At 46.5% G+C, this 27,731-nt stretch overlaps 1 protein-coding gene across 3 annotated transcripts; it reads left to right on the forward strand.

Moving 5' to 3' along the window:
• The first annotated feature begins 1,502 nt into the window (after positions 1-1,502).
• wu:fa11c10 (protein FAM110A) lies at positions 1,503-19,953 on the forward strand. Of its 3 annotated transcripts, none has more exons than XM_068598516.1 (3): positions 1,503-1,595; positions 16,120-16,545; positions 16,949-19,953. In XM_068598516.1, the coding sequence occupies exon 3, from the start codon at positions 16,959-16,961 to the stop codon at positions 18,372-18,374; it is 1,416 nt and encodes a 471-aa protein (XP_068454617.1). In that variant the 5' UTR covers positions 1,503-1,595; positions 16,120-16,545; positions 16,949-16,958; the 3' UTR covers positions 18,375-19,953. The 3 variants fall into 3 exon arrangements, with proteins under 3 accessions (XP_068454617.1, XP_068454619.1, XP_068454618.1); XM_068598518.1 differs by having other exon boundaries at positions 1,538-1,603; XM_068598517.1 differs by lacking the exon at positions 1,503-1,595 and adding an exon at positions 9,035-9,214.
• The last annotated feature ends 7,778 nt before the right edge of the window (positions 19,954-27,731 follow it).

Consider the following 27,731-nt stretch of genomic DNA (forward strand, 5'->3'; position numbering starts at 1 on the left):
TATGATTGTGATATGTGTATTCAATGGCATTTGGGCATGAATATTAGATTCTTATTGCGATGAGACGGTATTGTGTAAAGTCCAGTAAATGAAGGATTGTTTGTGTTGGGCCTAAGAACAGTACTTTATTGAATTATTTTTTACAATACTATTACAATACCAGTAATGGCAGCGTACTTCCAATCCAATGATTTAGTGCTTTAGGAAGTTCTGTTGATAAATCATTTTAATTAAGCTAATTCCTGCTTAATGTATTTATTGTATTGCTTTATAAATGAACAAAAAGCTATACATCCTTCCTGCTAAATAACTGCATTATTCCACAAAGGAATATTGAAGGGCAGAGTTGACTTGCACACTTCCTATTTTAACATAAAACGTCCTGTAACAGTCAGTGCGGTTACATGGATTCGAATAACTGGCTTAGTCCGACTAAAATCGAATTATCCAGTTCATGTAAACACCTTTATTCGAATAACTGCGGTCCGACTACGATCCGATTAACACCCCTGGATAACTCGATTCGATTCGATTGATAATTCGAATAACGCTGCATGTATACGCTGAATCGGATCGGAACTGGACAATGCGTTTGTGCGCATGCTCAAGATCCCGCCGCCTCCTCCCTCCCGCCCTCCCAGGTCGTGACCCGGAAGTCGAAAGAGACGATAAGTTGTCACGGCCGGCAGAAACAAACAAACGTAAAAGTCGGGTTACGAGCCGATACTACCTTCGGTGGGTGTCTCTGCTAGCTCCCTGATGTAGCCAGCTAGCGCTGCTGCTAGTTCCCCGTTTGCTCTGCGCTAGCTCCCCGTTAACCACCGAAGCTAGCGGGGTTCTCCCCATTATGAAGAGTGAAGAGGTCAAGCGGAGATGGCTGTATCACCACTCCATGTAATGAAAACAGCGCCACCTGTCGTATCGGATATGACATGCATTCGGCCAATGATTCGATTTATTCACTGCCATGTATATTCGGATAACAGCAGTTGCCCCGAAAGAGAGCATAGTCCGACTAAAGCAAGATTCGAATTATTACCAGCATGTAAACGCACTGAATGATAACACTTCGGGCTGCACCTCTGGAGCATAATGAAACCTCTGCCAAAAGAAAAGCCTGTTCAAAGTTCTGTCAACGTTCGAGCAAGTCTCGCGAGAGTTAGTGGTTACCAAGGTACCGGGAACGCAGCGTCTTCAAAAACCTGTGAATGGCCCAAGCTGACCAATGAGAAGAAAGCCCGACCGTACCAAAGTGGGGTTCATTTTTAGGGGGGGTAGCTCTTTTAGTTAAACTATAATGCAAATAGAATTAAGCTTTTCAGAGTAATTAAAAAATGGCCAGTCACATATCGCCTCTTAATAACGTACACGTTGTTTGTGAATCATGTTTCATAGGTGTACTCGGCCCAGGTATGTGAGACAGCGCGGTTGGTTGGTCATTCATGGTATCAGCCGCGCCAACGTTGAAAGTTTCGGTGAAAGTGGACCCAATCTGATGTTAATGAGTCAACACGACGTCTGCATGCGTCTTCAAATAACGGCTTCGACACACGACAAATAAATACACCGTCTTCCCAAAAGAGCCGTGGATTCCGGTGAGAAGGTCTTTTTCAAATATTTTTATAAAACTGGTCGTGTGGACCAAAATATGTGTAACCTCAGCTTAATGGAGGTATTTTTAAGCTAACGCTATATGAAAAAAACAAAACAAAGAAAGCGTTTGAATTCATTTCGCGGGCCCCTCGCAGCTGGTTGAGTATTTCTCAGAAATATAACGTGCAGTTTACAGTCGAGCTCAACCAAAAGAGTTCGTTTCTTTTGACACCTGTGGGTTTTAACTACAGTATTTGAATTCAGTAGCAAAGGGCAGCCAGCAAGCTGTGCTTCATTGTTCCAGGATTTACAACATGGCCATTTACATGACTAGTTAAGTTACTGTTCTCTATTGGGTAAGGTTTGTGACTCAGCCTTTCTCTTTGTGATGTTCATGCCCCAGTTACCCTGCAAAGGTCTCTAATCTATCTGAGGTCAACTCATTTGGTCCTGCAGAGATGACTTTACTGGGGGAGGTGATGTTGGGAAATCAGGCTGTTTACTCCAGGAGAATGGGAAAAAAAACATTGACGTGAAGTAACATGTTGCCTGTTGCATTAGAAAGCGGAAGTCCACTTGATGAGGATGTGAGTCTGGTATAAAGGTCACACAAGAGACACAGTTTGGCTGTGCTGATCTCTTCATCAGAGGAGGGAGTTGAGGCCTGATGGACGCTGCTGTTGAATCAGATGTGCCTCCCTTTATCTGACTGGTTGTGTTCTCTTTGAGTCAGCAGTTTGAGTGCGGAGTCATTTAAAAAAAGTCTGGATTTTTTTTTAAGCAGATGACTTAACAGTCAGGACTTGCCAGTTTCTGTTCTCTTCTCCTCTTTGCTGTTAGGTCAAAGGTCATCTCCGGACCTAATGATCTGGCAGAATTACCATTTGCTGTGTGTCTCTCTTGACCGTGTCTCCTGCGCCACCCTGTTACATTAGATATAAAGTCGACTGTTTTTTAGGCTTAATACCTGGCTCATACTCACAATAGACCTGCGAAAGCTGTTCACCGTGGGCAACGGCAACAAACACACACGCCACCTTGTAATTTCCCGTCTAGATCGTTCCCAGGCCAGGAATGTGCAACCCGCAGTCTAGAGAAGTCAGTTTGCTTGTCAGCGTGGGGTCTTTTTAAAAAACAAAATGATGGGCCCCTTCAGAGTGAGCATTCATCTTGGGGGGGAAAAAAACAAGAAAACCAGTCGGCTGACTTTATTTCTTTTGCCTTAATGGAAAAAGCACAACGCTTTTCAAAGGTTCAAAATGGTGCGTGACAGAGTGCATACAGTATAGCCCGGTGCGGAGCTGCCTACTGTTATTCACATCTGCCTTTTGAAGAATCCGCAGAGACTTTGTTTCCTTCATTGAGACAAGGGAAAACATCAAATGAGTATGGGTTGGTGATGTCTGGAAAGAAGCTTATGGTGGGTTTTAACTGAAGACAGAGGCCCACCACAACCCACCAGTGTCCTATCCAGGAGACGGGCTTTAACATCAGTGGTATCAAAGCAGGAGATGGGCTTGTGCTTATGTAATGCACTTGGATGATGTTGGTTTATTAAGCTGCACCGGTAACGCAGCCTTTTGTCTAATTCAGGAGCTTAGCTCAGCAGCTTTGCAACGCTGGTGGGCAAAATTATTTTAAAACTCATGCTCCAGTACTTCTGAATAACTCTACAGAGAAACTGGAATTTGTGTCTAATAAATACAAAAACCCCCGTCGTACTTCCATTTCGAACAATTTTAAATTGATTTGAGCAGACTTTCTTCACTGTTTGGCGCCAAATGCAAATAATACTACTTTTTTGGCACAGAAGTTGGCCTCCTACTCTGTTTTATATCATTATAGATTGACTCTCTTTGGGTTCTGTGCTGACAAAACAAGTAAGGAGGCATTTAAAGATGTAATATCTCTGCGGTTTAACTGCTGAGGCTCCAATTAGGAGGAAATACTCTATTATGTCACCATATTTCACATTTGGTTCATAATTCTTTTCTGTTTCCTCCCCCCCCCCCTGCCTGGTGTCTTGTCCATCCTATTGTTAACTTCTTAGTATTTTGGTCCTAGCACTGTGAATGTGGCTGTCAAGGACTAAGGGGGTAGATATCAGCGGCTGTGATATTACAGTTTGTGCTTAACATAGCTGCCACCCAGACGGACACGCTGGAACATTTAATTCTGACTGTTACATCAGCCTGCAGTGATGGCATGCATAAATAACCCTAATGCCGGCGGTGATGTTCTCTGTTCTCTCTCAGCTCATCCAGCTCTGTGTGACACCAAGCCTGAGATATAGCTGGAAAATATATTTTTCTTTCCTCCCAAAACTACATACATCCATCATAATGGAAAGAAAACAGCATCTAATAGTGTGGCCTATGATAGACTATGCTCCACTAGCTGTGGCCTATAACATTATAGCCAACATCATTGTTGCAGACACACATAGGAAAATGTGGTTTGTTTTTCATTGCAGACTGCAGCTGGCCATTCTTAAAATTTGTACATACTCACGTGCTTGAAGAGAGGGGGGGTTACCGGGATGGGCACAAGGCAAGTTTGGTTGACGAGTTGTGTCAGTGGGCACCACAGTCGAATCCTACACTGTTTCCCTGTTTCAGCATTAGGCGTTTGAGTGACTCAAAAGCCGCGGGGCTTCAGTTCTCACACTTGCTGTCTGGATGCTGTCGAGGTGTTGCGTTGTTTTGCTGACTTTGCCAACTCAAACCTGACAGGAACAGAAACGGAGCGCCGATGGACAGCGCTGTGGTTCTCTGCTGTCCTGTGCGTCTCTCTGTCCCCGGTCTGTCCTGTGTTTTGACCGTCAGTGCCGGCGTGTTACTCTGTGTTCACGTTAATCTTCTGCACTGCCAGGAGATGAGGTCATCTTTCGTTTCTCATCATTTTTAGCTCTGAGCGCTGATTTAAAAATTTAGAATTAAAAGTGAAAATCATTGCATTCACAATTTTATCAGAGCAGAAGTACATAAGTATGAGCGGGAAAAAATATACCATATCATCCTCCTGATGTCGTCATGTCAACAGTGCAACAGTATCTCGATGTGCGTGAAGGCCCAGTCATTGCTGTGTGCAGCTTTTACTCGACTTAAGTATTTCCGCTTGATGACATCTCACGTTTAGAGAGTGCACGTTGCCTTCTTGTGATAGCTTTACAGTCAGGTTAAGCTCTGTCTGGCCTAAATATCCTAGACAGGAGGAGTCATGTGGCTGGTGTGCCCTTCTGTCATTGGCCCTTGCGTTTTCCCAATTTGGGCCGGTCTCTCTCTCCCCCCCTGTGGAATGAGGTCAGTGTGACTCCTTATCCCGGCGGGCTGTGTCTTTTACTGTGCTGAATCGTAGAGGTCAGCAGCGTAAGACCGCGCGATTGAGGAAGTCGTGACCCGGAGACAAACGGACAGCGCTCTGCTCAGTGAGGGGCAACGCGGGGAGGAAGGCCCTGCACGATGTGAGTGTCCTCATGAAGCCTGCTGTCGTTTTGCGTTCAATGCTCAATTGGAATTGTTTTTTTAAAGACCGTCTTTGAAGTACATTACTCTCTCACGGATTGTCCTACTTTGTTGTCCCTGTTTGTCAAGTGTAGGAGCACACGTAGTGTTTTTGTTTGCTGCTATTTTATTTGCCAACGGCCCACACACACACAGATTGAGTCATTACTCATAACTGGATCCTGGAGCTGGAAACAAGACCGTTCCGACTGAATCAACGATGACTGCATACGTACTACATCAGGTTTGATGACTTTTTGTGTGCGTCGTTGATACGGCACAAAGTGTGGGTTCATCAGTTGGTCTTCACGAATCCCTACACACACATACACACACACACTTACACACGCACATAATGTGTGAGTTGAAAGCGCATGTGTGGGTGTTCGGGTGTGTTTGCTCATGTATTTTTGGAGGGATCTCCCCTCGTCCCTCCTCACAGCCCTCACTCTTCCACGAGACAAACGGCAGCAGTCTGCATGCCAACATTTCTTTCATCATGCCCTTCCCTTTTTTTGTATTTTTCATTCCCATAAGTCTACGTTTCCTCAGTGCATGTGACAGAGACACTGTCCTTTTGCCTGTTGCTAGCACTTCAGGCTGTTTGGAGGTCGCCATTTAGCAACATGCTACTTGTTAACCATTATTCACCCCGCCCCCTCCACCCTGGGCCCAATGACCTACTAACCATGGAGCTCAAACAAACGGCTTTTAACGATGCCTCTGTTGTGAGAGATGCCTGTTGTTGTGTCACATCAGGATCACCTTTACTATTCTGTCTTCATGTCGTCTGCAGAGTGGCCCGTGAGGGTATTACAGTCCACAGGAATAGAAAGGAAAGGGTCAAGACGTGGTTCATAAATCGTAACGTTACAACATATTTAGTTGTGTAGGTAGCTTTCTAAACTGGATGGTGTCATTGGATGTAAGTAATTTGATACCCGATACTGGTACATGTGTAGTTTGAATTCAATTCCCTTTCCCTGCTCTAGTTTGCTAATTATTGTGTCATGTCGATGATGTCTTTTTGTTTAAAAACAAAGTTCCCCTAGTGAGAGAATACATTTAACCTTTTACCTTGAACCTCTCATGTCTCTAGTGAGTGCCAAAACTGCAAGCAGAGATTTTAAAGGAAATGAAAAGTATATGTTGAAATCTCTAACGGCTGTTTTCTCATTGTGCATCACCTCTTTTCACCTGACCATAGTCCAGTTTTTTTAACCAAAGTATCCTTCTTTGTGGCAGGACGTAGTTCAGGGTAAGATGTCACTCTAGTTTGTTTCGGGAGCATGGAGATACCTTATTGACATAGAACATGGAGTGGTCCCTGCTGCCAGGCTGTCTGCCACATTTGATTTAAAGAAGGGGTCAAGGGCTTTGAAACGAGTCCCACGTCGCCCTAAAGAACGCTTGATGTTTAAACATGCCCTAAAATATTTGCTTGGGTTTGTTTTAGCACGTGAAAGTCAACACCACATTGCGTCGGTGTGGACCCGGCCCGATAAGATTTTTCTCACCGGATTGATATCTTCACCAATTGAGGATGCAGGGTGACTGAGATTGGGCCTGCTCAGGCGTGTGTCTGTGTGTGTGTGTGTGTGTGTGAGACGGAGCATATGATTTTTGGTATGAGAGAAAGGAGCTGGAGCTGCAGTAACTTTACACCCCTCGCCCTCTCCAGTTGTCACTATAAAAATACATTTCCAGCTGATGAATCAAAGAGGAAAGCACCCACTGAGTGTCAATACTGTATAGGCCTCACGGTGGGTGGGTGTGCGTGTGTTTGTGTGTGTGCATCCTGGATCTTGGATTTATTTGGCCAAATGAGACGGCACCACACACTCGCACTAATACTCTTAATCCGCCGGCCTCCTCTGTGTCTGCAAGCGAAAGGTGTGTATTTTCGTGGAGGTGCTTTACCACTAACAAAAGGCCGGCCGGGATGTCCGCCCCCCGTCTCTGTCTCCCCCGACACAGAAATCGTGTTGCTTTCAATGGATGTGAGAGGGACTGGCAAAAGAGGGGCAAGAAGGATGATGGATGTGTGATTATCTGCCCCGATCCTCGGAAGGAGGGGACAACGGAAGGAAGAGGCAGTGTGATTGGTGGCGTTAACAGAAATGTTGGAGAAGGCGTTGGAATTTGTTGACCCAGCTGAAATGTTTATTGTCTCATCCCATCGACTCCCGCTGTGTTTTTTCTCTCCTTTTTTTTTTTACTTCAGAGCTGCCAATTTGCTTTTTCCTTCCACAGCGAGGACGTCCTCTCACCGCTGCCGCCTCCCGGAGAATTTCCCAGTGCTGCTTGTGTGTGTGTTTGACTTTGGACTGTGGATGCAAGTGCCTGGACCTGCGTGTCTGTTTGTATACATGTATTTGTGTGTGTGTGTGTGTGTGTGCGTGTGCATGTGCGCTCACCACAGGGAGGTGGGTCGGTGCACCCCGCCCTGCTTACTCCTTTAAATAAGCACCGCTGTTGTGTGTTTGGACTGTGAGGAGCAACGGCTGCTCGGCCACCGAGTGCAGGAAGTGAAATAAACTACTTGTGGGAATAGATGCAAGTGCGTCTACTCATTTATTTCTTTGTGTTATTTGGACACCGGCCCTTTTTATATGGAAACACACAGCAATACTCTGGAGGTATTCCAGGAGTTGAAGCTTCTGCTGAACCACTGTTTTGGAGGCCCTAATGACAGGATATCCTCGGCCCTGCCTCCTTTATAATCATAATCTTTTTCTTTCATTCACCAGACCTTGTGTTATCCAACTTCCCTTCCCTGACTTTCTCAGTTACTAGAATACATTGTTTATTATCTCAGGAAAATCTATTGGACAGGAAAGGCGAATGTTATCTGGAATAGCTTGGAGGAAGCCTGTGTTTTGTTTGGATGCTGGGATGGAGCAGTCAGGTAAATTCACCTTAACTCAGTCAATTAATGGTGGTTATCTGCTTTCTTCTGCTGCCGCGAATATGTTCTAAGGAAATACGTCTAATTCAAAGGAAATGTTTTTTTTTAACTGGTTATAAAACCATCTCAATATTATATTGATGACTATTTGACCCACGTGAGTAAACGAGACCATTAGCTAGGCCATTGGCTATTTCTATAGAGTTATTCTCACAGTCATCGATACCACCAGGTCGGATTCTGCTCAAAATCATTCTGGTTCAAACACATTACCGCTTTTGTCCACATGGGTATCAAAAATATAAACGAGGAAAGTTCCTTGTAGTGTTTTTAGCACTGTGAACCTCAAAACGTGCCATTGGGATAGAAACGCCCTGAAACTGCTCAAACACACACACTTCATAATGTTAATTTTTGTCAAAAACCCCACAGCCAAGTGACAGTTCCCTACAATGTATGGCTGCAATCTTTTAAGGTCAGTCAACCTATTGATTAACAGACAAGCCATTGCAACTTTAAGAAAATGGCATCAAATGGACTCACTTCAGACTGCTCCTTTTCCCAGGAAAACTCCTCTTGTAAGCAGGAAGGATGCTTTTTCTGTTTTTTAGCAGAAGCAGCAGCAGGTTGTTTTTTAAGAAGCGGGAAAGTGTCCGTCGTCCTCAGGAGGACCAACAGCAGTCGTTGCTGTAAACTCACCAATCTGTGATTTGCGTTTGCTTGTGCACTGATTGTTTTCTCCATGGCGTTGGCTGGTGACACCTTCCTGTACCACCACCATCCGCGCGGTTTCCTGCATCGCGGGCGCCGCTGCTATAAGAGGGGGTGGAAATGGCACTTCAGAAGAGTGACAAGTAATGAGAAAGTGTCGGGAAGATCATGTGACTTACGAGGAAAAAGCTCTTGCTTCCTGCCCTCCCGACTCTCTTCCTGCCTCCACAGAAAGGGGGCGGGCCCTTCCTCGGCCGGGGGAGGAGGGAAGCTTATTAGCCAGAGGAGCAGAGGGAGAGAGAGAGACGCTCAGGTTAGTGTTCGTTTGACCCGCGGACACACAGGATCACACACACCACCAACTCCCCGGCACATTGGAAAGAGCGCAGTCAGACTCAGAGCCCCAAACCCGCTTTCTGTCAGCGTCATCTTTTTGAAGAGTCTGTTTTCTGGTCTTCCTGGGTTTAAGATCTGACCCTGTGTGACTCGTACACATCATGTAAGTAAACTTTACCTCCTGTCCCGCTTGAGCAGATCTGAGTGCCTGCAGTGTGTTGACATGGGCTCGTGTCTGTGTACTTATACAAGGGGGGGGCTTGTTGCTCTGCAGGTATCGGCAGCATACTTCACTAATGAGAGTGGTGTTTTGGCACAAATATTTTTACGTCAGTACGTTATGTGCTTGTGTTCATTTGTGGCATGTTTACTAGAATGCGTTCAATCAATCATTGCCAATAGTATCTTAAGCAAGACGATCTTTGTTGTGGTGGTTTAGAAATGCTCTGTTCTGATACGGCAGCTATTGTGTCTTTTTGTGTGTGCCAGTCCGTGCTCCCTTGTCCTGGCGATGGAAAGCCAAAATCTAAAAATACGGGTCTTGATTATAACATTTGGCAGCTCAGACCCGGGACTATTTTCATTCCCTCCGCCCCCTCAGCTGTAACGGCGTGAGAAACAGCGCGGCTGAGCGCATGTGTTGTACATCCAACAAGTTTCACATGGATGTTTTTATTTCAAGGAGAAAAAGGGGGAGCGTTTCAAAACAAGACTGGGTGGTATATCATAACAAGGCATACGTGTTGCCTTTTCACGTTTTCTTTGAAGGCTACAGCACAGTGATGAGATTTCATGAACTCACCAGACTGTTCTCGCTGTTCTATCGTTATCAGTCACGATGTCCGCATCACTGGCGGTTCCTGCTTTTTTAGTGAAAGCAAAAGAATGCCGTGTTGTTAAAATGTCCTTTATATCACCCAGCCCCACATGGCATACTACAGCAGGCTGATGTCTAAAACAGACAGAAACTCACTGTACTGCGACCGCTCTTTCTGCACCTCTCTCTCTCTCTCTGTCAGTGGAAAGATAGTCGGAGATTATAAAGGGTTAACTGTCGGAGGAAAAAGTACAGTTTGTACATGTGAGTGTGCACCCAATGGTGGGGGTGTGCAAGTGTGAAACACACCCTGTATTCAAGCCAACAGTGAGACCTCGCTATTGAGGCAACTCCACGGTGACCACTGGTCCTCCCACACCGGTGTGGCTGTGGGTGGGCGTGTTTGTGGCGGCTCAGAAGCTGACTGCGGACAGCATTATGGGATTGCGTCCAGGTTTCTATGTCTCTGGAATGCGATCATCACCACGTTGAAGGGTGGGGGGATGTTTGCTTTTTTTTCTCGTTTGCCTTCTTGCTCCATTATTGCTGCGTGTGTGTGCGTGACTGTTCAGGTATGCAGTTGTTCTGTATCGTTGTGTATGCAGCTGGCATGTAATTTCATTAATGTGCATTTTTGTCTGCATGCGCACCTACGTCTCCAGATATGTGGGTGTTACCTGGCAGTTTTGCTCCAGCTTCAAGCCGCTGATCCAAACACAAACTGAAATTACACATCTCCCAAAAAGATTTACAGATTAGTTCGTCGTCATCCTGACTGCCTTACCTGTTACCCATCAACTTATTCATTATGTCTGTATTAGAACTGACCTCAGGGGACCTTTTGTACCTCAAACAACACTTAAAGTTGCCTGCCGTCCAGAGTCCTGTCATCGAGTTGTTATCTTCAAAATGTTGGTTTAATTCTGAAGAGACGACTGATTACCGGATAACTTAACCGACTCGGTTGTGCCAGCTTTTGTTGTTTCTCTGTCTCAAAAACTTTTAAAAAAAGAGTATATTATGTTGCTTTTGTTGTTGCAAAACATATTGAATGAGCTTTTATTTCTCGTTAATGTGTGCAAATGGCAGTTTTTTTTGTATATTTGCGTTAGCGGCCGAGTTAAATTTCCCCAAGGGAGGACCGAGCCACCTGCTCTCCACTGATTACCTACTCAGTCAAAACTCTCTTCCTGACACACACACACACACACACACACACACACACACACACACACACACACACACACACACACACACACAATGAGGATGTTGACATTAATGGGTGCACAGCTACACACACAAGACAGGATCTCATTGGACCCCTCCTTACCCCCACCTTTGGGTGTGTGTGTGTTTCCTGAGGCCACAGGCGCAGACAGTGATGGTGGAGGAGGGGAGGGGTCCGGCCGGGTGTGTGTGAGGGTACACCAGCGGATGTGGGGTGGGGGAGGGTCGTACACAGATGAACCCAGATGCTGTAACAACTGTCTGCTTATGGTCCAGTGGTTGTCTAGACCCGGTGCCTGTGATGGTTGCATAACCTCATGGAGTCCAGACTCTTCAGTCGTGCCCGTCTCCACCCAACCAAGTGCTGTTTTCAGTAGGAAATGAGCAGCGTGCCCAGAGCAGTAAGGGCCGTCTCCCGAGAGGACCGGCGCTCGCCTCTCCATCTTCATTAGTGTTCTTTGGCGCTCCCTCAATCAGCCTGGTAGGGGCGTAACTGATAACCTTATGAACTCTTCTTTTTAAGCCTTTTATTGACTTACAAACTGAAGCCGGGGTGTCCCAGTGGGGCGACAAGCCGGGGCTTATGTTGCACCCACACAACCTGATTTTTCTTTTTCTTTTCGTTTATCTTAGTACCCAGGTTTTGGCCTATTTTTCTTCAGATTCTCATTCAACCAGAAGATTCATGAAAGATGCTTAACTGAGCTCATTAAGCCTGCAGTGTAATTAGTGTTCATCCCATCATGGAAATGTTATGGGATGGTCCTCCCTTCACAACCTCCTCTCTTATTTCCTATCCTGTCTCTTTTTAATAAATAACGCAGCTCCTGAATCCAGCTGAATCACAGAGACAAACGCGGATTTTGATTATTATTATGTTGTTTTCACAGTTTAAACACTTCTATTGATGATGGATCGGAGGGTCCAAAAGTCTCAATAACAACTGTAAATATCTCAAAAACCGAACAGGATGAATTCAAAGGACTCTGGCGATATCCTAACTATTGCTGACTTTTTTTAGTTTGTTTATAACCTCGGCTGAACTTTAAAAAAAAAAACATTTTTAGTGCTAAATAATAAATGTTAGCATGCTGATAATAGCATTTAGCTGCAAGTATGGCTGAAGAGCTGTGACTGTCTGCCGAGACCCTGTATCCACGCCATGGATACGCTCCTCTGTAACTGACTCTCTCTCTGCACTGTGTATGTCTGCATCTACTGGTCCTTTAGGATCATCTTCGGTCTACTCTTGTCTTCCTGTTTTTTAGTTGCGCTGCTTTTTAAAATTTGTTGTTTGGCAGCGGTTAGTGGTTGTGTACAGGCCTCATGGCAAAGAGACAAGTCCAATAGCCCAGAGATACACGGGCTAAGGTCATCGTAAAACGGGGTCAACCTACTGCTCCCTCACAGTCAGACGCAAACACTCCAGCTGAATGTGTTTTGTTTGTTTTTCTGTCTTCCCTGTCGTGAAATGCGTCAGTGCTTCCTGCTTGTCCCTCCAGCGGGCGACGAACCTGTGAAGTCACCAGTGACTAACCCGCCACGGCTATCCCCTCCTCCCCCCTCGTCCTCATCCTTTTTCCTCTCTCGCTCTGCTTGGGGTGACTCTTTCAAAGAACATTTACAATACAGAGATTTTCTCAGAGGTTGAATGATTTCAACATTGTTTTCTAGTGTAGAAAGACAGTGACCACACGTACCAATGCACCTCGTTCCTGCCCCTCCATGTTCGGACCGGCTGCATCTTGTTTTGTTTTTGTTGTTCCAGGACATTTTGCAGGAAGAAAACGTATAAACCTCTTCTCGGGTCTCCCACCGAAACCCATTCCCCTCCTTGTGGTGCCGTCTGCTCTTCATTCAGTCACTCGGTAACTTGTTAAGTTGTTGGCGAGGCCAATAGCCTCAGTCATGAGCTCTCCCTGTAATTAGTCTTCAGCAGGCCGGTTGGTCGATGACCGTACTCCGCTGTCACCCTTTCCTTTCAGCTGGAGCTTCCTCTCCCATCCTTATTGTGGCATCTCGGGTCACGAAGATCTTTTATCTCTTATTTCTGGTCTTTTCTAAAGTATTACTCACTCGCTCACACGCTGTGAAACACAATCTCACCCCCCTCCCATCCCCACACACACGCATAGCAGACATCTATAGAAAAAAACACAAAACCTAGCATTTACCAGCTAATATTTCGCGGTTCGAAAGCCAAATGTAAATGGCAGTCGAATTCAAAACAACGCAGTGGTTAGCACGCAATAGTCGAACCGAGCAAGTTTCCATCGCGGAACAGAAATATCGTCCTGTCGCTGCGGTCGGCGCCCCGTCTCTTCTTCTTCTTCTTCTTTTTCTTCTTCTTCTTCTTCTTCGAGACATCAGCCGTTTGTGAAACAGCAGAACGGAACATGAACGGAAAGTAAGAAAAACAAGACGGACAAGCTGAGAGACGCGTTTTGTTTTCCAAGAAAGTTATTACACACACACACACAGATCTGTGGACTCGTGCTGTTGCTGGATCAATTGGAGGCCTTTTAGCTGTCTGACCCTGCAGACCGTGAGGTGACGAACTGCTAAAGCTGCCTGTTTTTTATTCCAGGCTTGCATATATTTGCATGTCTTCTCACGGCCGATAAAGAAAGTGAACTGGGTTTTTGCATGAACACACTCCCATAATCTGATCCCAATGCAGCCTAAATTAATGGAGCTGCTTTTATTTGACCCGTTTCAGTTCTTTGCTGCAGATCCTTTTATTATTTTGGAACCTTGTATCAACAATGACTGTTGTTGAGTCCTTCAGACTCTTTTTCCCTCTACTTAACTGTTATTATTATTTATTGTTAACAAATAAAGTAAATAATGAGTGGATCATGGGATTATAGTGATCAACTGAAATGTGTGTGTGTGTGTGTTTTCAGGCACACAGCTTGCATGGCTGTTAAATCCTTGTGTTTTGAAGTGGAGAGAGATCCCAAGATCTTATGTGTTTACATGATTTGTCCACAATAGGAATCACGTTTTAAAGTGCGGGTCAGGAAGGGAGCCTTGCCATGTTGTGGAAAAGGTAGATCGGCCAAGTTGGTGTGTTTCCTCATCTTAGTATTAGTTTTTATGACTGGTCACATGTATACGACTTACAGAAAATATGATGTTCAGCCGGTGGAAAATGGTCTTTATTAGAACACTGCTTTTACATATGTGAAAAAAAGGTTTTAGTAAAAAAAAACTGTTTGTTTCCAGAGCGGGAGGGAGAGGGGTGTAAAGCCTGATAAATTGCCTCAGGTGATGTCACTTGAGTCAGCGTTGGTTGACGCAAAATACTGCAAGTTTAAAAAACGGGGGGGAAAAAGTCAGCTGCTCGAGGCTAAATGTTCAAAGCTGTTCATCCTCCAGAGCCCAACAGTGTGCAAGTCAGTGGAGTACTATATTAACTCATTAAAGCTCAAGAGTCTGAAGACAGGTGTGTGTGTGTTTCTGTGTGTGTGTGTGTGTCTTGCTCTGAGTATCATGGAGACTGATGATGTCATCATCGTCTTGTGTGCGTCTCTTGGGTTTCTGTCTTCCTGTAACTGAAACTAACTGAACACAATCCCTCCTTTCTTTGCCTCGAAGACGCTACATTTTCTTCTCACTCAGATCACTTTCTTCATTGCATTTCCATAAGAGTATTTTTTTTTTTGTATTTCTTGCTCCATCTTCTGATCTCCCCCAGAGTTTTGCCCAAAGGCTCTCGGTCGGTGAATGTTTGTGAATCATTATTTTTCTGTGATGCAAATGTGTTTGTAATTCAAGCGAGACTATTTTAAACCTCCCTTTGGTTTGTCACACTGTCGAGATGAAAGCGAAGTGTGGGACTGTTTGTGCATATCTGTGGGTTTTCAAGCTCTCTGTGTGTGTGTGTGTGTGTGTGTGTGAGAGAGAGAGAGATTGTCCGTTCAAGTCTAAGCTGTCATGATCACTTTTGCTCTTTCTCTCTGCTGCTGGTCTGCTGTTCAGGGATGAGAGTGAGGGGGAAACAGAGTCACATGTTATAAGAGACGGGAAGGAAGACTGCTATAAAAAGACTAATTAAAAATGTGCGAATAGATATGTTGGAGGTGGAGGTTGTGAGGAGGAGTGGGACGGAGAACTGGGTGTGATGTAACCCTGGAGTGAAATGTTGTAAACGATTTGAAGCAGTCAGGAAGGGATGAAAGCGGGGGAGAATTGTTTTTCTAAAACCCAGAAATACAGTAATTGGGTGCTGATGAACCGTATGTGTGGGGGGTGGTGGGGGGCTTTACTGCCTCTCTTTGTCTGTTGTGTCTCTCAGCTGTCAAAGACATGATGGCCAGAGCACCAGGACACGGTTAAAACCCAAATCTGAGTATGATTACACTTGGAATAAGCCTATTGTTTACTCTCCGTCTGCCGCTCACACTTCGTCTGCTCTTCTGCGCCGGTGAAGACAAAGAGCGCAGCACGAGGAACAGTTGTGCAGGCTTTCAGGATTTTCCACAGTGTTTTTAGAGCACCCTGCTGGGCTCGATGCAAGTCCATGCAAAAGATTGCAGCTGTTTTGCCCGTTGTCCTCTCTTTTTTTTTTTTACCCCCCCCCCTCGCCCCCCTTCTCCCTTTCAAAGAATTTTCATTTGAATGAAAACCCTGCCTCGATGTTTTGTTGTGCTCTGAGGGGGGGGGATGGGTCCAATTGGTCAGAAACCCTTTTGAGGGGGACCAATGCAAACACACCTCCTGCACCCCCTCCACCTCTAGCCCCGCCTCCTGTGCTCCACCGAGGCTCCCGGCCTGACATGTGATTGGCCGGCTGGGAGGAGCCAGACTCTGTTTTAAAGCCTGTCCCGTCTGCTCCACTTCAGTGTTGAAGAGAGTCCCCCGTCTGTCAGCCGGAAAAGTGTTTGTGTGTGTGTGAGTGAGTGTGTGTGTGAGTGTGTGTATATATCAGTGTGTGGCTTTTGTTAATGAGAGGCGGGCAGAAAACTGAGAGCTATGCTGTTATCTGACTTGGACTTCCATCTCTTTGTAACCCTCTCCAGGACCGTGGGGCTCTCGTGCTAAGCTGCCGGCCGGCTTATTTTGTGTGTCAGCTCGCAGCTGGAGAGGCGGACGGGCTTGACGGACAAGTCGGACACAGATCGTGAACCGGACCTCAAAGGCTGCCGCGTCACCGATCTGCCGGATACTGACTTTCGGATTAAAGAGCTCCCAATCGGCGGGCGGCACTGTGCCTGACCGGTGACCCCGATCCGCAGCCAAGACCTTCTTCTGGGTCACCACCGAGCTTGATAGAGGTGGTCTGGCCGGGCCCGATGTGGAATTTGACCCCAACTGACCCCGTCCCACAAGTAGCCTTTCACTGAGCGTGGACTCGGTGGAGAGGAGAGATAAAAGAGCAAGAGGGGGCAACAGGGAGGAAAAGGAGGACTAAACGGAGAGAAGCGAGAGCAGCAGCACAGCAACCGGTAAGGAAGTTAAAGGGGGCTCTGGGAGGGAGGGAGAGGGGGAGGAGAGTAAGAAGAAAAGACAGGGTACAAAAGAGCTATTTTCTTCAGCTTAGAGAAGACATGTGGGAGCTCTAAAAGGATGCTCGTTGGCCATTAAAGCCCCTCTCACCCACCTCCCCCTGTCAGTTCTGTTGGTCTCTTGTCTAACTTATCTCTCCTAGTGTCCAGGCGTTGTTATAAACCACTTTATTTATTTATATATATATATATATATATATATATATATATATATATATATATATATATATATATATATATATATATATATATATATATATATAAATAAACACATGTTTGCTCTTGTACATTATTCCGTTTCCAAAAACCTTTTAACTGATGGAGCATATTTTCCTTCTCTCAGCTCCTCCAGCATGCCGGTGGAGACCCTGCGGCCGTCGGACGGCCGCCTGGCCGGGATCCCCTTCACCTCCTCCATGCCCTTCCGAATACTTCACAAGGGCCCGGACTACTTCCGTCGCCAGGTCGAGCCCGGGGCCCGCAAGCTGAGCGCCGTGGAGCGCCTGGAGGCCGACAAGGCCAAGTACGTGAAGAGCCAGCAGGTGGCCCTCACCCGCCAGGCCCCCATCAAAGCACCAATCATCCGCAAGCCCCTGGTTCCCCCGGGGATGATGCTCCAGTGCCAGATAAGCACTCCGCCGGCCCGCAAAGTTCCCCGCTGCCCGGCTGATTTGGAGAACGGAGGAGGGAGGGATCCGCCGGGATGGAGGCGAGGACCGGCTCTTAACTTGGATATTCTAAACAATCTCATCAATGATGTATGCGATGGACCAATGCCTTGCTCCCAGTCCTCCTCCTCCACCTCCCCCTCCTCGTCATCTCCCTCGTCGGGAGCTAAGAGCATCGGCAGTAGCCTCTCAGCAGAACAAGAGAGGAGCAACCGGCTCCTCAACAACCTCAAACCGTTGAATCACGGCACCATCAACTCCTCATCCACCTCCTCCTGCACTTCGTCTCCGCTCAACAACAACAACAACCTCCGGACCCCAACGGCAGAACCCGCCCGCCGGCCGCCCCCTGTTCCAGCGCGGGTTCCCCGCATTGGGGTCCCAGCGTCCTACATTTCCCCCAACTCGGTGACAGTGCGCAGAGTGGACGTTCGGCCACAGGCTGAGATAAGGAAGCCTCAGAGGGCCATGTTGCAGCCCCAACTCAGGCCCAGACAGACTGCCCAGGGCCAGGTCGCGCACCCACAGGGCCCACCTCCACCACCTCCTCCACCCTCTCAGTCCCAGCCACAGCTCCAGCTCACCGTCCCTTCCCAAACCCTGCCCTCGCCTCCAGTCTACCTGCCGCCTAGTCCCATGTTGCTCCGAGCCGGCATGCTCCCGCCAGCCTCCCCCGCCTTCACCCGCATATCGAACGCCAGCTCCAAGGGGTCGGGCCGCAAGCACCCGGCCTTGCACCGCTCCAAGTCGGACCTGAGCGACCGCTACTCCCGCGCCACCGCTGACCTTGAGCGCTTCTTCAACTACTGCGGGCTGGACCCAGGGGAGGTGGAGGGCATGGGTGGAGTGGAGCGCTTCACGAGGGCCAACTCGGACATCGTGTCCGTCTCCAAGCTCCGCAGCGTCAGCACGCCCAGTTCGGAGTGCGGGGACGAGGCCGTCCGGGCGAGGGCGGAGGAGGAGGACGACGACGGGGTGGCCCGGGCCAGCGAGCGGGTCCCGTACGGGATCTCCGTCATCGAGAGGAACGCTCGAGTCATCAAGTGGCTGTACGGCATCCGTCAGGCACGAGACACCAACAGCGCCGTGTCCAACGTATAGAGACCGGCGAGGACTTGAAATGACTTTTTGTACATCTGAAGAAAGGAAAAGCACATCTTCTGCTGCCTTACGTCACATTTAAGGATAATCCAGTAGTTGTTCATTTTCCTGTGAAGACATTTGTTTTGGAAGTTACACATCAGTGATTGTTTTCCGGGCTGCAAGTCAGGACTGCTTCCCCGCAGGACTAAACGGACGAGACGTTTTCCTGCACTTGATCTTGTGTAACAACATCGGTATACGAAAGCAATAATAGACTGGTATAAATGATGATGGTGAGGATGAAGGCAGAGGACATTGAGTTTGTGGTTCCTCATGTTAAGGTACTTAGTTTGTGTGTGTGTCTGTGCGTGTGAGTGTGTACCAGGGAGCTCCGCAGCACAAAGCCACTGGAACTTGGCTGCAAACTGCTGGAGGAAGAGAACCACATTGATACTGTGAAACTTCACATAAAAAGAAAAAGCTTCCATAAACACATTTGTATTTTTAAAAAAAACAAAAAAACTCTGGGCTGTAAGACTGTTATTATACACATTTCTGTCAGCATGCGAGTTTTGGACCCATTCATTTTGAAGGGTTTCCGTCACGTCGACAAAGCGCACGCTCTGCGGATGATCACCTCACGGCACAGACGCACATTCAGGTCTATTGCAGTAAATACGGTGTGTGTGTGTGTGTGTGTGTGTGTGTGTGTGTGTGTGTGTGTGTGTGTGTGTGTGTGTGTGTGTGTGTGTGTGTGTGTGTGTGTGTGTGTGTGTGTGTGTGTGTGTGTGTGTGTGTGTGTGTCTCTGCGTGCACGAGGAGGAGCAAGTCATACGATAAGCGTCAAGCTCAGAGGTGGCGTGAAGGATGTGTGGCGTGGAAAAAGTTATTTTGTATCTTGTAAGAATGGAGAGAAACTCAAAGGACGGGTAAAAGGCAGGCAGAAAAGAGTATAACAGAAATGAAAAAACAAGAAGATATCCATGGCGGTTCTGAAAGTGTCTCAGGAAGATGCACTTGCCATACTGACAAATATATGACCAATATTTATTTGGAAAAGTTTTTAACTTAATGTATTTTTTAATGTTCAACTTTGTGTACAGAATTCAATCTCCGCTCTAAAGTGCAATCTGATCACATCTACGGCAATTACAGTACACGTAGGGTCCCATTTAAACACACACACGCACACACACAGAATACAGGCGCCGGTCACGTAATTGAGTGGCAATCTAAGTGTAACACATGACCTAAAGAAAGTGAGAGGCCGCCGTGTATTTGTTCTACTTCCTGTTCGGCTCAGTGGGAGCGAGGGAGGGAGGCCCGTCTCCCACTTTGTGCCAGTTCTCCGCACCTCCGCAACTACTTCCTGTTTTAACGTTGCAGCACATTCAGTATACGAGCACCAGCCGGGTTCCTCCTCTCCGCTACCTGTCCCGTCTCGTGGTCGACGGCGGAGCGGCGGCGCACAGAGGGCCGGGGGAACGCGTGGCGGCGGTGAACAAAGTGTGCTGTTGAAACCGGCACGAGGCGCCCAAAGAGTCTTCAAGTGAGAGATCCAAAATGCTTTACAGTTGTGTATTCTAAACAATTAATAATAAAATGGAAAAATGTTTAAGTATGTACGTGTTCGCTGTTTTTCTTTCCTGGACTTAAAGCACAGCCTGGCTCCGCCATGTGGCTGCAAACCGCCGGCCGTCTGATCGTCAGTGTTTGTTTGAGGGTTCATGAAGCGCTGCTGCTGCTGCTGCTGCCAAATGTGTAAAATGTGTATAATCTCAAAAAACCTGGTGCGGGTCCAGTTCGTGAGAGAAGAGAGACGTCGTTATTTAGGTTTGAAGAATCATAAAGAAAATGTCGACACGAGTGCAAACCCTGCTCTTGGACTTTGTAGCGCCCCGTGAAGTCGTTATTGTGACCAGCCGGGATTTACGTTCAGGTACTTCGGGGTCTCAGAATATTTTTAGCCAACGTTTCCCATGATGCAATTTCATGATGTTAACCCTTATGAGCACCCAAACTTTCAAACCCAAACTTTTGATCCCAAGCTCGGCCTGGCTGTTGGGGATCAAATGCCACTTCTGATATCTGGTGGTTTTTGTCTCTCTCAAACGGCTGGTCCTGCGGGGCCCCCGCGACCGTTCCTGCGACTGCTTCCCGGTCGCCTGCTCGCCTGTCAACAATCCGGCGCCCTTTGCATCGTGACCTCATCGCACTTGGCATTACGTGATTTACTGCTCTCACAAGCTCTGTAGTTCAGAGGGAGTGGGTGGCCGTAAGGATTGGAGGGGTGCGTGGTGGAGCGCTGTTGCAAAACAATTTATTATTTCTGCCCCATACATCTTGACAGCAGCCTGCTCGGTGTCACAGGCCACTCTGATTATAACAGCCAGATTTTAAACCGAGACACAGATCACAGCAGTTTAAACGCTGGGAGAGGGAGAGATATCGAGGACGCCTGCTTTTATTAGAGAAGTAAATAACCTCTGTGTTGGAGCAGCTGCTGCTCTAGAGAGGATGAGGGAGGCTCTTATGAAAAATAAAGTGAGTCCTGCAACTCGGCCCTCGTGGCAGTAGGGAGGTGCAGGACTATTCCATCCAAAGTTGAAACTTAATCAGGGGGAAGTTTCCCCTCTGGAACGATCAGGAATATCTTTGGCAGTATTAAAGTTCTGGCAGTGGGTTTGTGCGTGGCCGTTTGTTAATAACGGTAAGTTTCCGTCTAGTTTGGGTCAGCAAGAACTGAAGCTGTGCCGAGGCCTCCGCTGAGGGTTCAGGTGAAACCATAGAGGAGTTCCATATTTTCCCTCAGTGTTACGAGTATTACTGCCGTCTGTCCCAGCTGCTGCTTATGTAGAGCCTTCAGCAGCACTGCAGATGAATTTAGTCTCTTATTTTTTTAAATAAAAAAAAAAAGAGAAGCAGAGACGTAACGTTGCTATTAGTGCAATCAGTCCAGCAGCTCAATTTTATAAGTCGGGAGCATATTAATGTGCTTCCACATAAACGTGCTGGTCAGTAAACAAAGAAATGACCTGTAATACATTTTTTAAATGCGTTTTCTAAAAGTTCAAAAAGAGCATCAAGCTCATTTTGAAAGTAACGATGAGCTAAACTTTTCTTTTCATGAACTCAAACATAGACATGCACCATTCTAATATTATATTTTACTATGAAATGATCAATGACCAATCAATATCCTTGAGTGAACGGGACTTTTCTAAGTCACACCTGAAATGACTCAAAATCTTAAACGTATAAACTTCTCAGTGAGCGTGAGTCAGAGATCACAGCTGCCAGGTTCTGTTCCAAGCTGTCACCGTCTTATTACGTGGTTGTTGTTGTTGTTGTTGTTGTACACAAGTCCCCATCGCTTCTTCCGAACCGCTCTGTGGAGCTTACGTAACGAGCCGGCCTGGCACGACGCTTCCCCTTGTTCATCCCGGGGCAGGTCTTGTTGTTACGTCACGGACACCTCTGACCCCCCCGGCTGATGCGAAGAGTCCAAAAAGGCTAAACGCTCCAGCTTTGCGAGGAGGAGCACGTGTCCCGAGAGGATAAGACGTCTCCCTGTGGACGGAAGAGGCGAAGCGCTCCAAAAACCATCTCTTGTGTCATCTCTCTCTCCCTCTCTCTCTCCGCAGAGGCTGACCATATGTCCATATTTACTGAGAGATCAGCTGGGCTTTGGCATCCTGGTCACAGTTTGTTTATGCACGTGTGTGCTACTGTTGCGTGTCTCCCGACTTGTTTTGTGTTTTATTACATTTTTTTTCCCCCCTCTCAGCCTCCAAGTGTGCGTGTGTATTGCTTTTTAATGGTACTCACATGCAGAGGACGATTCCAATCTTTTTGGGATGAAAACGTGTGTGTGTGTGTGTGTGTGGGGCTTCCTTTTGCACGCCGAAGCCAGGATCTGTGGGTTGCCAGTTTCAGTGTGATGGACGTGTGTGTGCGACGGAGGTGGGGGGTGCGTGTTTAGGAAGAGTGTATCGCTTGATCTCAGCAGCATCTCTAATGTATGTCAAAGCTTGATATAGTCCTACTGAACTGCTCCAGTGCGGCGAGTGATAAGCTGATTAAGGCGCCGGGGCAGATGGGATCTCTGTGTTTTTGACTATGTTTGTGTGTGTGTGTGTGTGTGTGTGTGTTGTGTGTCACTGGGACCAACTGTACGTCTCGTGGGAAAACCAAACTAGGTTGTCTGTGTTAGCTTAACGTGTTGTTGCGTTGCCTCCCTTATCTCCTGGCATCCATCTCTCCATCTTCCTCTCTTTGTCTCTCTCTGTTCCTCTGTTTTCTTACGGCACGCTCCGTGTTGTTGACGCTGCTCTCTATAAGGTTTGGACGCCATGCAGCTTTCATCTCTTTCGTCCAGCCCTCAATGTCTCCTGGGATCAAACGGCAAATACCCTCCATCTTACTCCGGGCTTTTAAACAAGTGACGGTGAACACTGTGTCATTGATTCACGTGTACAAAGAATTCAGTTGTTTCATTTTTTGAAAATGTTGAAACTCGTCCGCAGCATTTAAAGCCAAACATAATGATGGGTTTGATTTTCATTCCGAGTGCGTGGCGCAATGAAATGAAGATCTTATCATCCAGGAGATAATGAGATTTTGTGTGTGTGTGTGTGTGTGTGTGTGTGTGCGTGCACTTCTGTGTCTGCAGAAAAATGCAAACTATTTGAGGTGCACATTCATGGCCTTACCCTCAAGCAACTGTCACGTTCTCAGAAGACCTTTTAGTACCTGTTTGGTTCTGCTGTTGATTGATTGTTGACAGTTTGCTCACTCGTATTGTTTTGAGCGACAGCGGCCAACAGCTGGGCCCGCTGTGGGTAAATCTAATTCAATCAAACATTACAGCAGTGGCTGTCGGGGCTGTAGTGCTCCAGTCCTGTATCCCAGGAAGAAAAGGGGAAGTTGTAACACTCAAGTTTAAACTTAATCGTTTTTTCAGGAGGTGCCCGCAGCGCCCTCACTTTGTGCGTCCATGCTTTTTGCAGAAATAATAATAAATACATTCAAAACATTCAAAACTGGTCACAATTATTTATAGAGATATTATTTCTGTCCTTCCTAACTCTCTAACACTATGTTAGCATTGGAGAGACACCATAGCCTCCCTGGGCTCGACTGGACCTGGTTGGACTTGATCAGGTTGGCCTTAACTGCAGCTCTGGTGGTCGTTGCAGACACACACACAGCTCCAACACACCTTTTGTCTTTTTTTCCCAGTCTTTCGCCTGCATGCAATGAGACTGTGTTCTCTTGCTGACACTCGGGATCGCCTCTCAGCAGCTCTTTACCAGCATGTTAGCGTTGTCAGTGTTAGCATGTTGTTAGCATTGAGCCCACTGTGCCTACGTGCAGCCTCACAGAGCTGCGAGCGTGGCTGGAGGGTCTTAGTCTTGTCATTTCAGTCGTAACACCAACACAAAATGCATTACAGGCCGTGGCAATGAATTTGTTACGCAGCTGATGCTTTCAGGAAGTGGACTGAGCAAAGGGATGAAAATGGTAAGATGCCTACATTGTGCAAGCGTCCTCATCTCTAGTACATTGACTGTCCACCAGCAGTCGGATGATGGTGATGATTATGATGATGAAATCCTGGTTCCCAGAAAGACAAGACCGGTGTGGGAGGATGACAGCAGCAAAGCGTGATTGTGTGTTGTGATTCAGAGTTGTTACATTGAGATGTGTGAGTGTGAGCTGAGTCCCAATGAGGCGGATTGGGGAAGTTTCGCAACACTGACGTAAGTGAAGAGCTGCGTTTGAACTATAACGCACATTATCACACACACACACACACACACACACACACACACACACACACACACACACACACACACACACACACACACACACACACACATTCACCCTATCAAGACTCTTTAAGGAGGGATAAGTGCAAAGAGACGTTGTCAATAATTAATTTTGCTTATCAAGTGGTGCGTGAAGGCCTAAGAGACACTCGGCAGCACGGAGGACGTGTGCAACCTCTCCAAAGGAAATGATTACTTAGCTCTCAAATGTTTCCTATTTCACGGACTATCCCTCACTGGGTTAGGACATGTAGCAGTTAAGTAGCAGAACTACTATTTCAGAAAAAAAATCCAGTATTCCTGAAACTGGGTCTCATTCTGGGACGTTTAGAAAACAACACAGGGAAATACAAAGTCGCATAATAAAAAGCAAGCGGAACAAACAAACAAAAATAAAAATCACATCTCCATCCTAAAGTTGAGCCAAAAGTTAACACATGAATTGTCCCCCTGCATTAGCTTCTGTAGCTAACCGTTTAGTTTTTGTTTAAATCATGTAAAAGTGAAGTGATCATCCTTGAAGTAACTTAATTACTTTTCTTGGATTTCATTAGTGGACAATAACAATCATTTCTTCCATGCTACTGTTTCTCGGGCATGAACGCACTGGAGATCAACAGCAACTCACACATCTAACTGCAAACGAAGGGATTTCTGTCTGTCTGTTTGTGTCTCTGTGTGTCCTTTGCGTATCTCCAGTACGGTTAGTTTCACCTACTTACATCCTTGGCAGGTGTATTGATGGAGACCAAAGGGTTTACAGCGTTGTAGCTGGTGTGATCTGGACTAAAGACGCCTTCAATTCGAATGAACTTTGAACTCCCAAGCCACAGGGCTCTGTGCGGGGGCGGGGCTTCAAGGCTTCACCGACTAGCTTAAACTTTGCTGCTGGATTTGCAACCGTTGCAACCGAACGTCCCTGGAGTCAACCATTAAGCTCAGCCAGAACTGGATGAGTGTGAACCATCTGGGGTGCAGCTAGTTTCGTTAGCCGGCAGCTTTGCAGTTATTTGGGCTATTTTGTAAAGGCACTTTCTTTCACAACAAAAGTGGCGAATGCAAATATAGCACGACCCCATAATCCAAATGGCCACATTATGGGAAGAAGAACTTTTTTTTCCTATGACTCTGGAAATTCATGTGAAAATGAGCAACGGGCGTAACAGAGGAGACTTCATGGCACTTGATATGATCACAATGACCTCTCAATAATTTGGCCAGAGTATCTATAAATGACTTGACAGTGTGTGGTCCTTGTTGGTCTTTTAAGTCTAAAACAAATTTTTCCTTAACATGTCCTCGCTTGTAAATCTTACTAATTTGTCCTGACATTTTTATGACTCAGGCATTGCGCCTGGACTCACTTTCACACGCGAACATCAGACTCAGCCAAGCAATCTGGGAAGAGATCTGTTGGACTTTGAGGCGACAACAGTCCCACGTGCAAACAAGCCTGCATGCCCTGCGGGGCGCCGACGCCGAGCTATGTTTGGATCCTCTTTTGCTCTCATGTAAAAGTCTCTGTCTTGTAGTTGCCGGTGTTTATGGACAGAAGATAGAACGAGGAGTCAAACATATCTGTGCTCTCTTGACAGGACAGCACATTCAACGGGGGAAAAACAGCAAAGTAGAAGCATGGGAAATTGATTTGATAGTACATCATTGCAAAAGCTTGAAAGTGCCGTGAAGGATTTTTCTTTACGTCACGGAAAATGAATTCACACCGTCCATCTGAAGCCAAACAAAACCTGTGGCCAGCAGCTCCACAGCAGCAATCAGCGGAAACATGGAGTTTACCCCGTTTCTACCACGGCTGCCAAGTGCACAGAAAATGTGAAAAAGAGACCGAGTTGTGTTCTCGAGGCTGAATGTTTACCTAACCTCTGACTGAATGAGAAATCCCCCCCGTCTCTGACTGACTCACATCACGGCTGCAATGGAGGAAGTTTCCCATCCTGCTGTTATTTCCAACTTTTCAGGTCTCCTGCCTCTTCTCAAGAGATTAACGACAGAAAAAAAACAAATTGAGATTCTGTACTTCACTTATTACACAGATGCTGGTTGAGTCACAATACACAGCAATGTGTGAATCCAATTTAGATCCTCTTATTAGATTGTAAATGTGGAAAGTAGAGGAGAAATTACATATGAAATGTTACCAGTTGACTGACAACAGAAGCTGACATTACTTTGCTCCATTAAAAAAATAATTGGGACTGGGAATAGTGAATCAATCAAATATACTATGCCTTGTTTTAGTTTTTGGGATATGAAAATGAAACATTGTTGTTCAGTTGAGTTGTGTAAGTCTTAAGACCAACGGAGCAAATCATGCAGAATAGAATGAAAACCAACGGTTGGATCGGTAGATGCCACGCAGCCAAAGGGCCGTGTTAGCTGACCAGTTTTCCAAAGGCTGGAGGTCAGACTCGACACATCAATGGAGCCGATGGGCCTGCTGAGGGAACTTTAGAGCCGAGCGCATGACCCGTAAACTACGTAGAAAGCCCCACGATATGGTTCAGTGTTTACTGAACCGATCGGCCCTCTTACCTCCTCTGTTCGTTTGGCGTGGTTCAAACAAGCAGCCCTTTGTTTTGGACGAGGCTGAATCAGAACTAAAAGGCCACGACATGACGATTCCTGTTCCTTTTGTGTGTGTGTCTGCTTCTGCCACGAACAAACACACAGTCATGCCAACAAAGACCACTCACGGCCCAATCAAAGCGCGTGAGCGGAAAGGTTGAGTAAGACAATGAACCTGCACATTCTTCTCTGTACCTGTTCTCTCTCCTGTGTGACGTCAGCATCATTTTGTTCATAATCATCTTCCTCTTTCCAGCCCGCCTCTCGAATTTGCTTCCCTTTGTGTGTCTGGTCACCTCTGACCTGTTTTTATATGCGGGCCCGAGGCAGGCGCAGGTTTTCTGTTTCTTAAGGTGGTCCGTCTGCTCCCTTCTTGGGAGCGTGATACCGCAGGAACACCTGGAACGAATTTTCATCAAATGCGGTGCAAACGTCCACCTGCACTCAAGGATGAACCAATCAGCAATGGGTGGGCAAAGGTCAAAGGTCAATCTAACTGTGACCTCAAGTCGCTCACATTATTGTGATATCTCGGGAACACCTTGAGTGAATTTCTTCAAATTTGGCACAAACAAATTTTACCGACTAGATTGCGGAGCGACCTCACAACTGAAGACGGCCAAGAATTATGAAAATTTTGAATTAGATAAAATGATAACATGCTTGTAAAGTGCAACATGATATGGTTGGCAGAGGCATATAACCGCGAGGTGGTGATTCTAGTTTTAATTGTGTGTGTGTGTGTGTGTGTGTGTGTGTGTGTGTTTGATGTGATATGAAAGCTGGAGTTTTTGCTCTTGGTTACATATTTTCAAGCTATGCACTGCGAGAGATTTCTGAGTGCACGGAAAGTTCAAAGACCAAAGAAGTCCCGACTCTGCAGTTGTGTTTGATTAAGCTCTAGTCATTAAATAAAATATCTACAGCTTTAAACATGACACTTCAAAATGACTCCAGA

The sequence above is a fragment of the Clinocottus analis genome, unplaced genomic scaffold (genome assembly GCF_023055335.1).
Source record: "Clinocottus analis isolate CAN_PGR_092001 unplaced genomic scaffold, fCliAna1.0.p SCAF_4, whole genome shotgun sequence".
In the NCBI taxonomy this organism is placed as follows: domain Eukaryota; kingdom Metazoa; phylum Chordata; class Actinopteri; order Perciformes; family Cottidae; genus Clinocottus; species Clinocottus analis.

What these genes read in the sequence shown, in the direction of transcription:
- wu:fa11c10 (XM_068598516.1), top strand. Translation starts at nt 16,959, where the DNA reads ATGCCGGTGGAGACCCTGCGGCCGTCGGACGGCCGCCTGGCCGGGATC.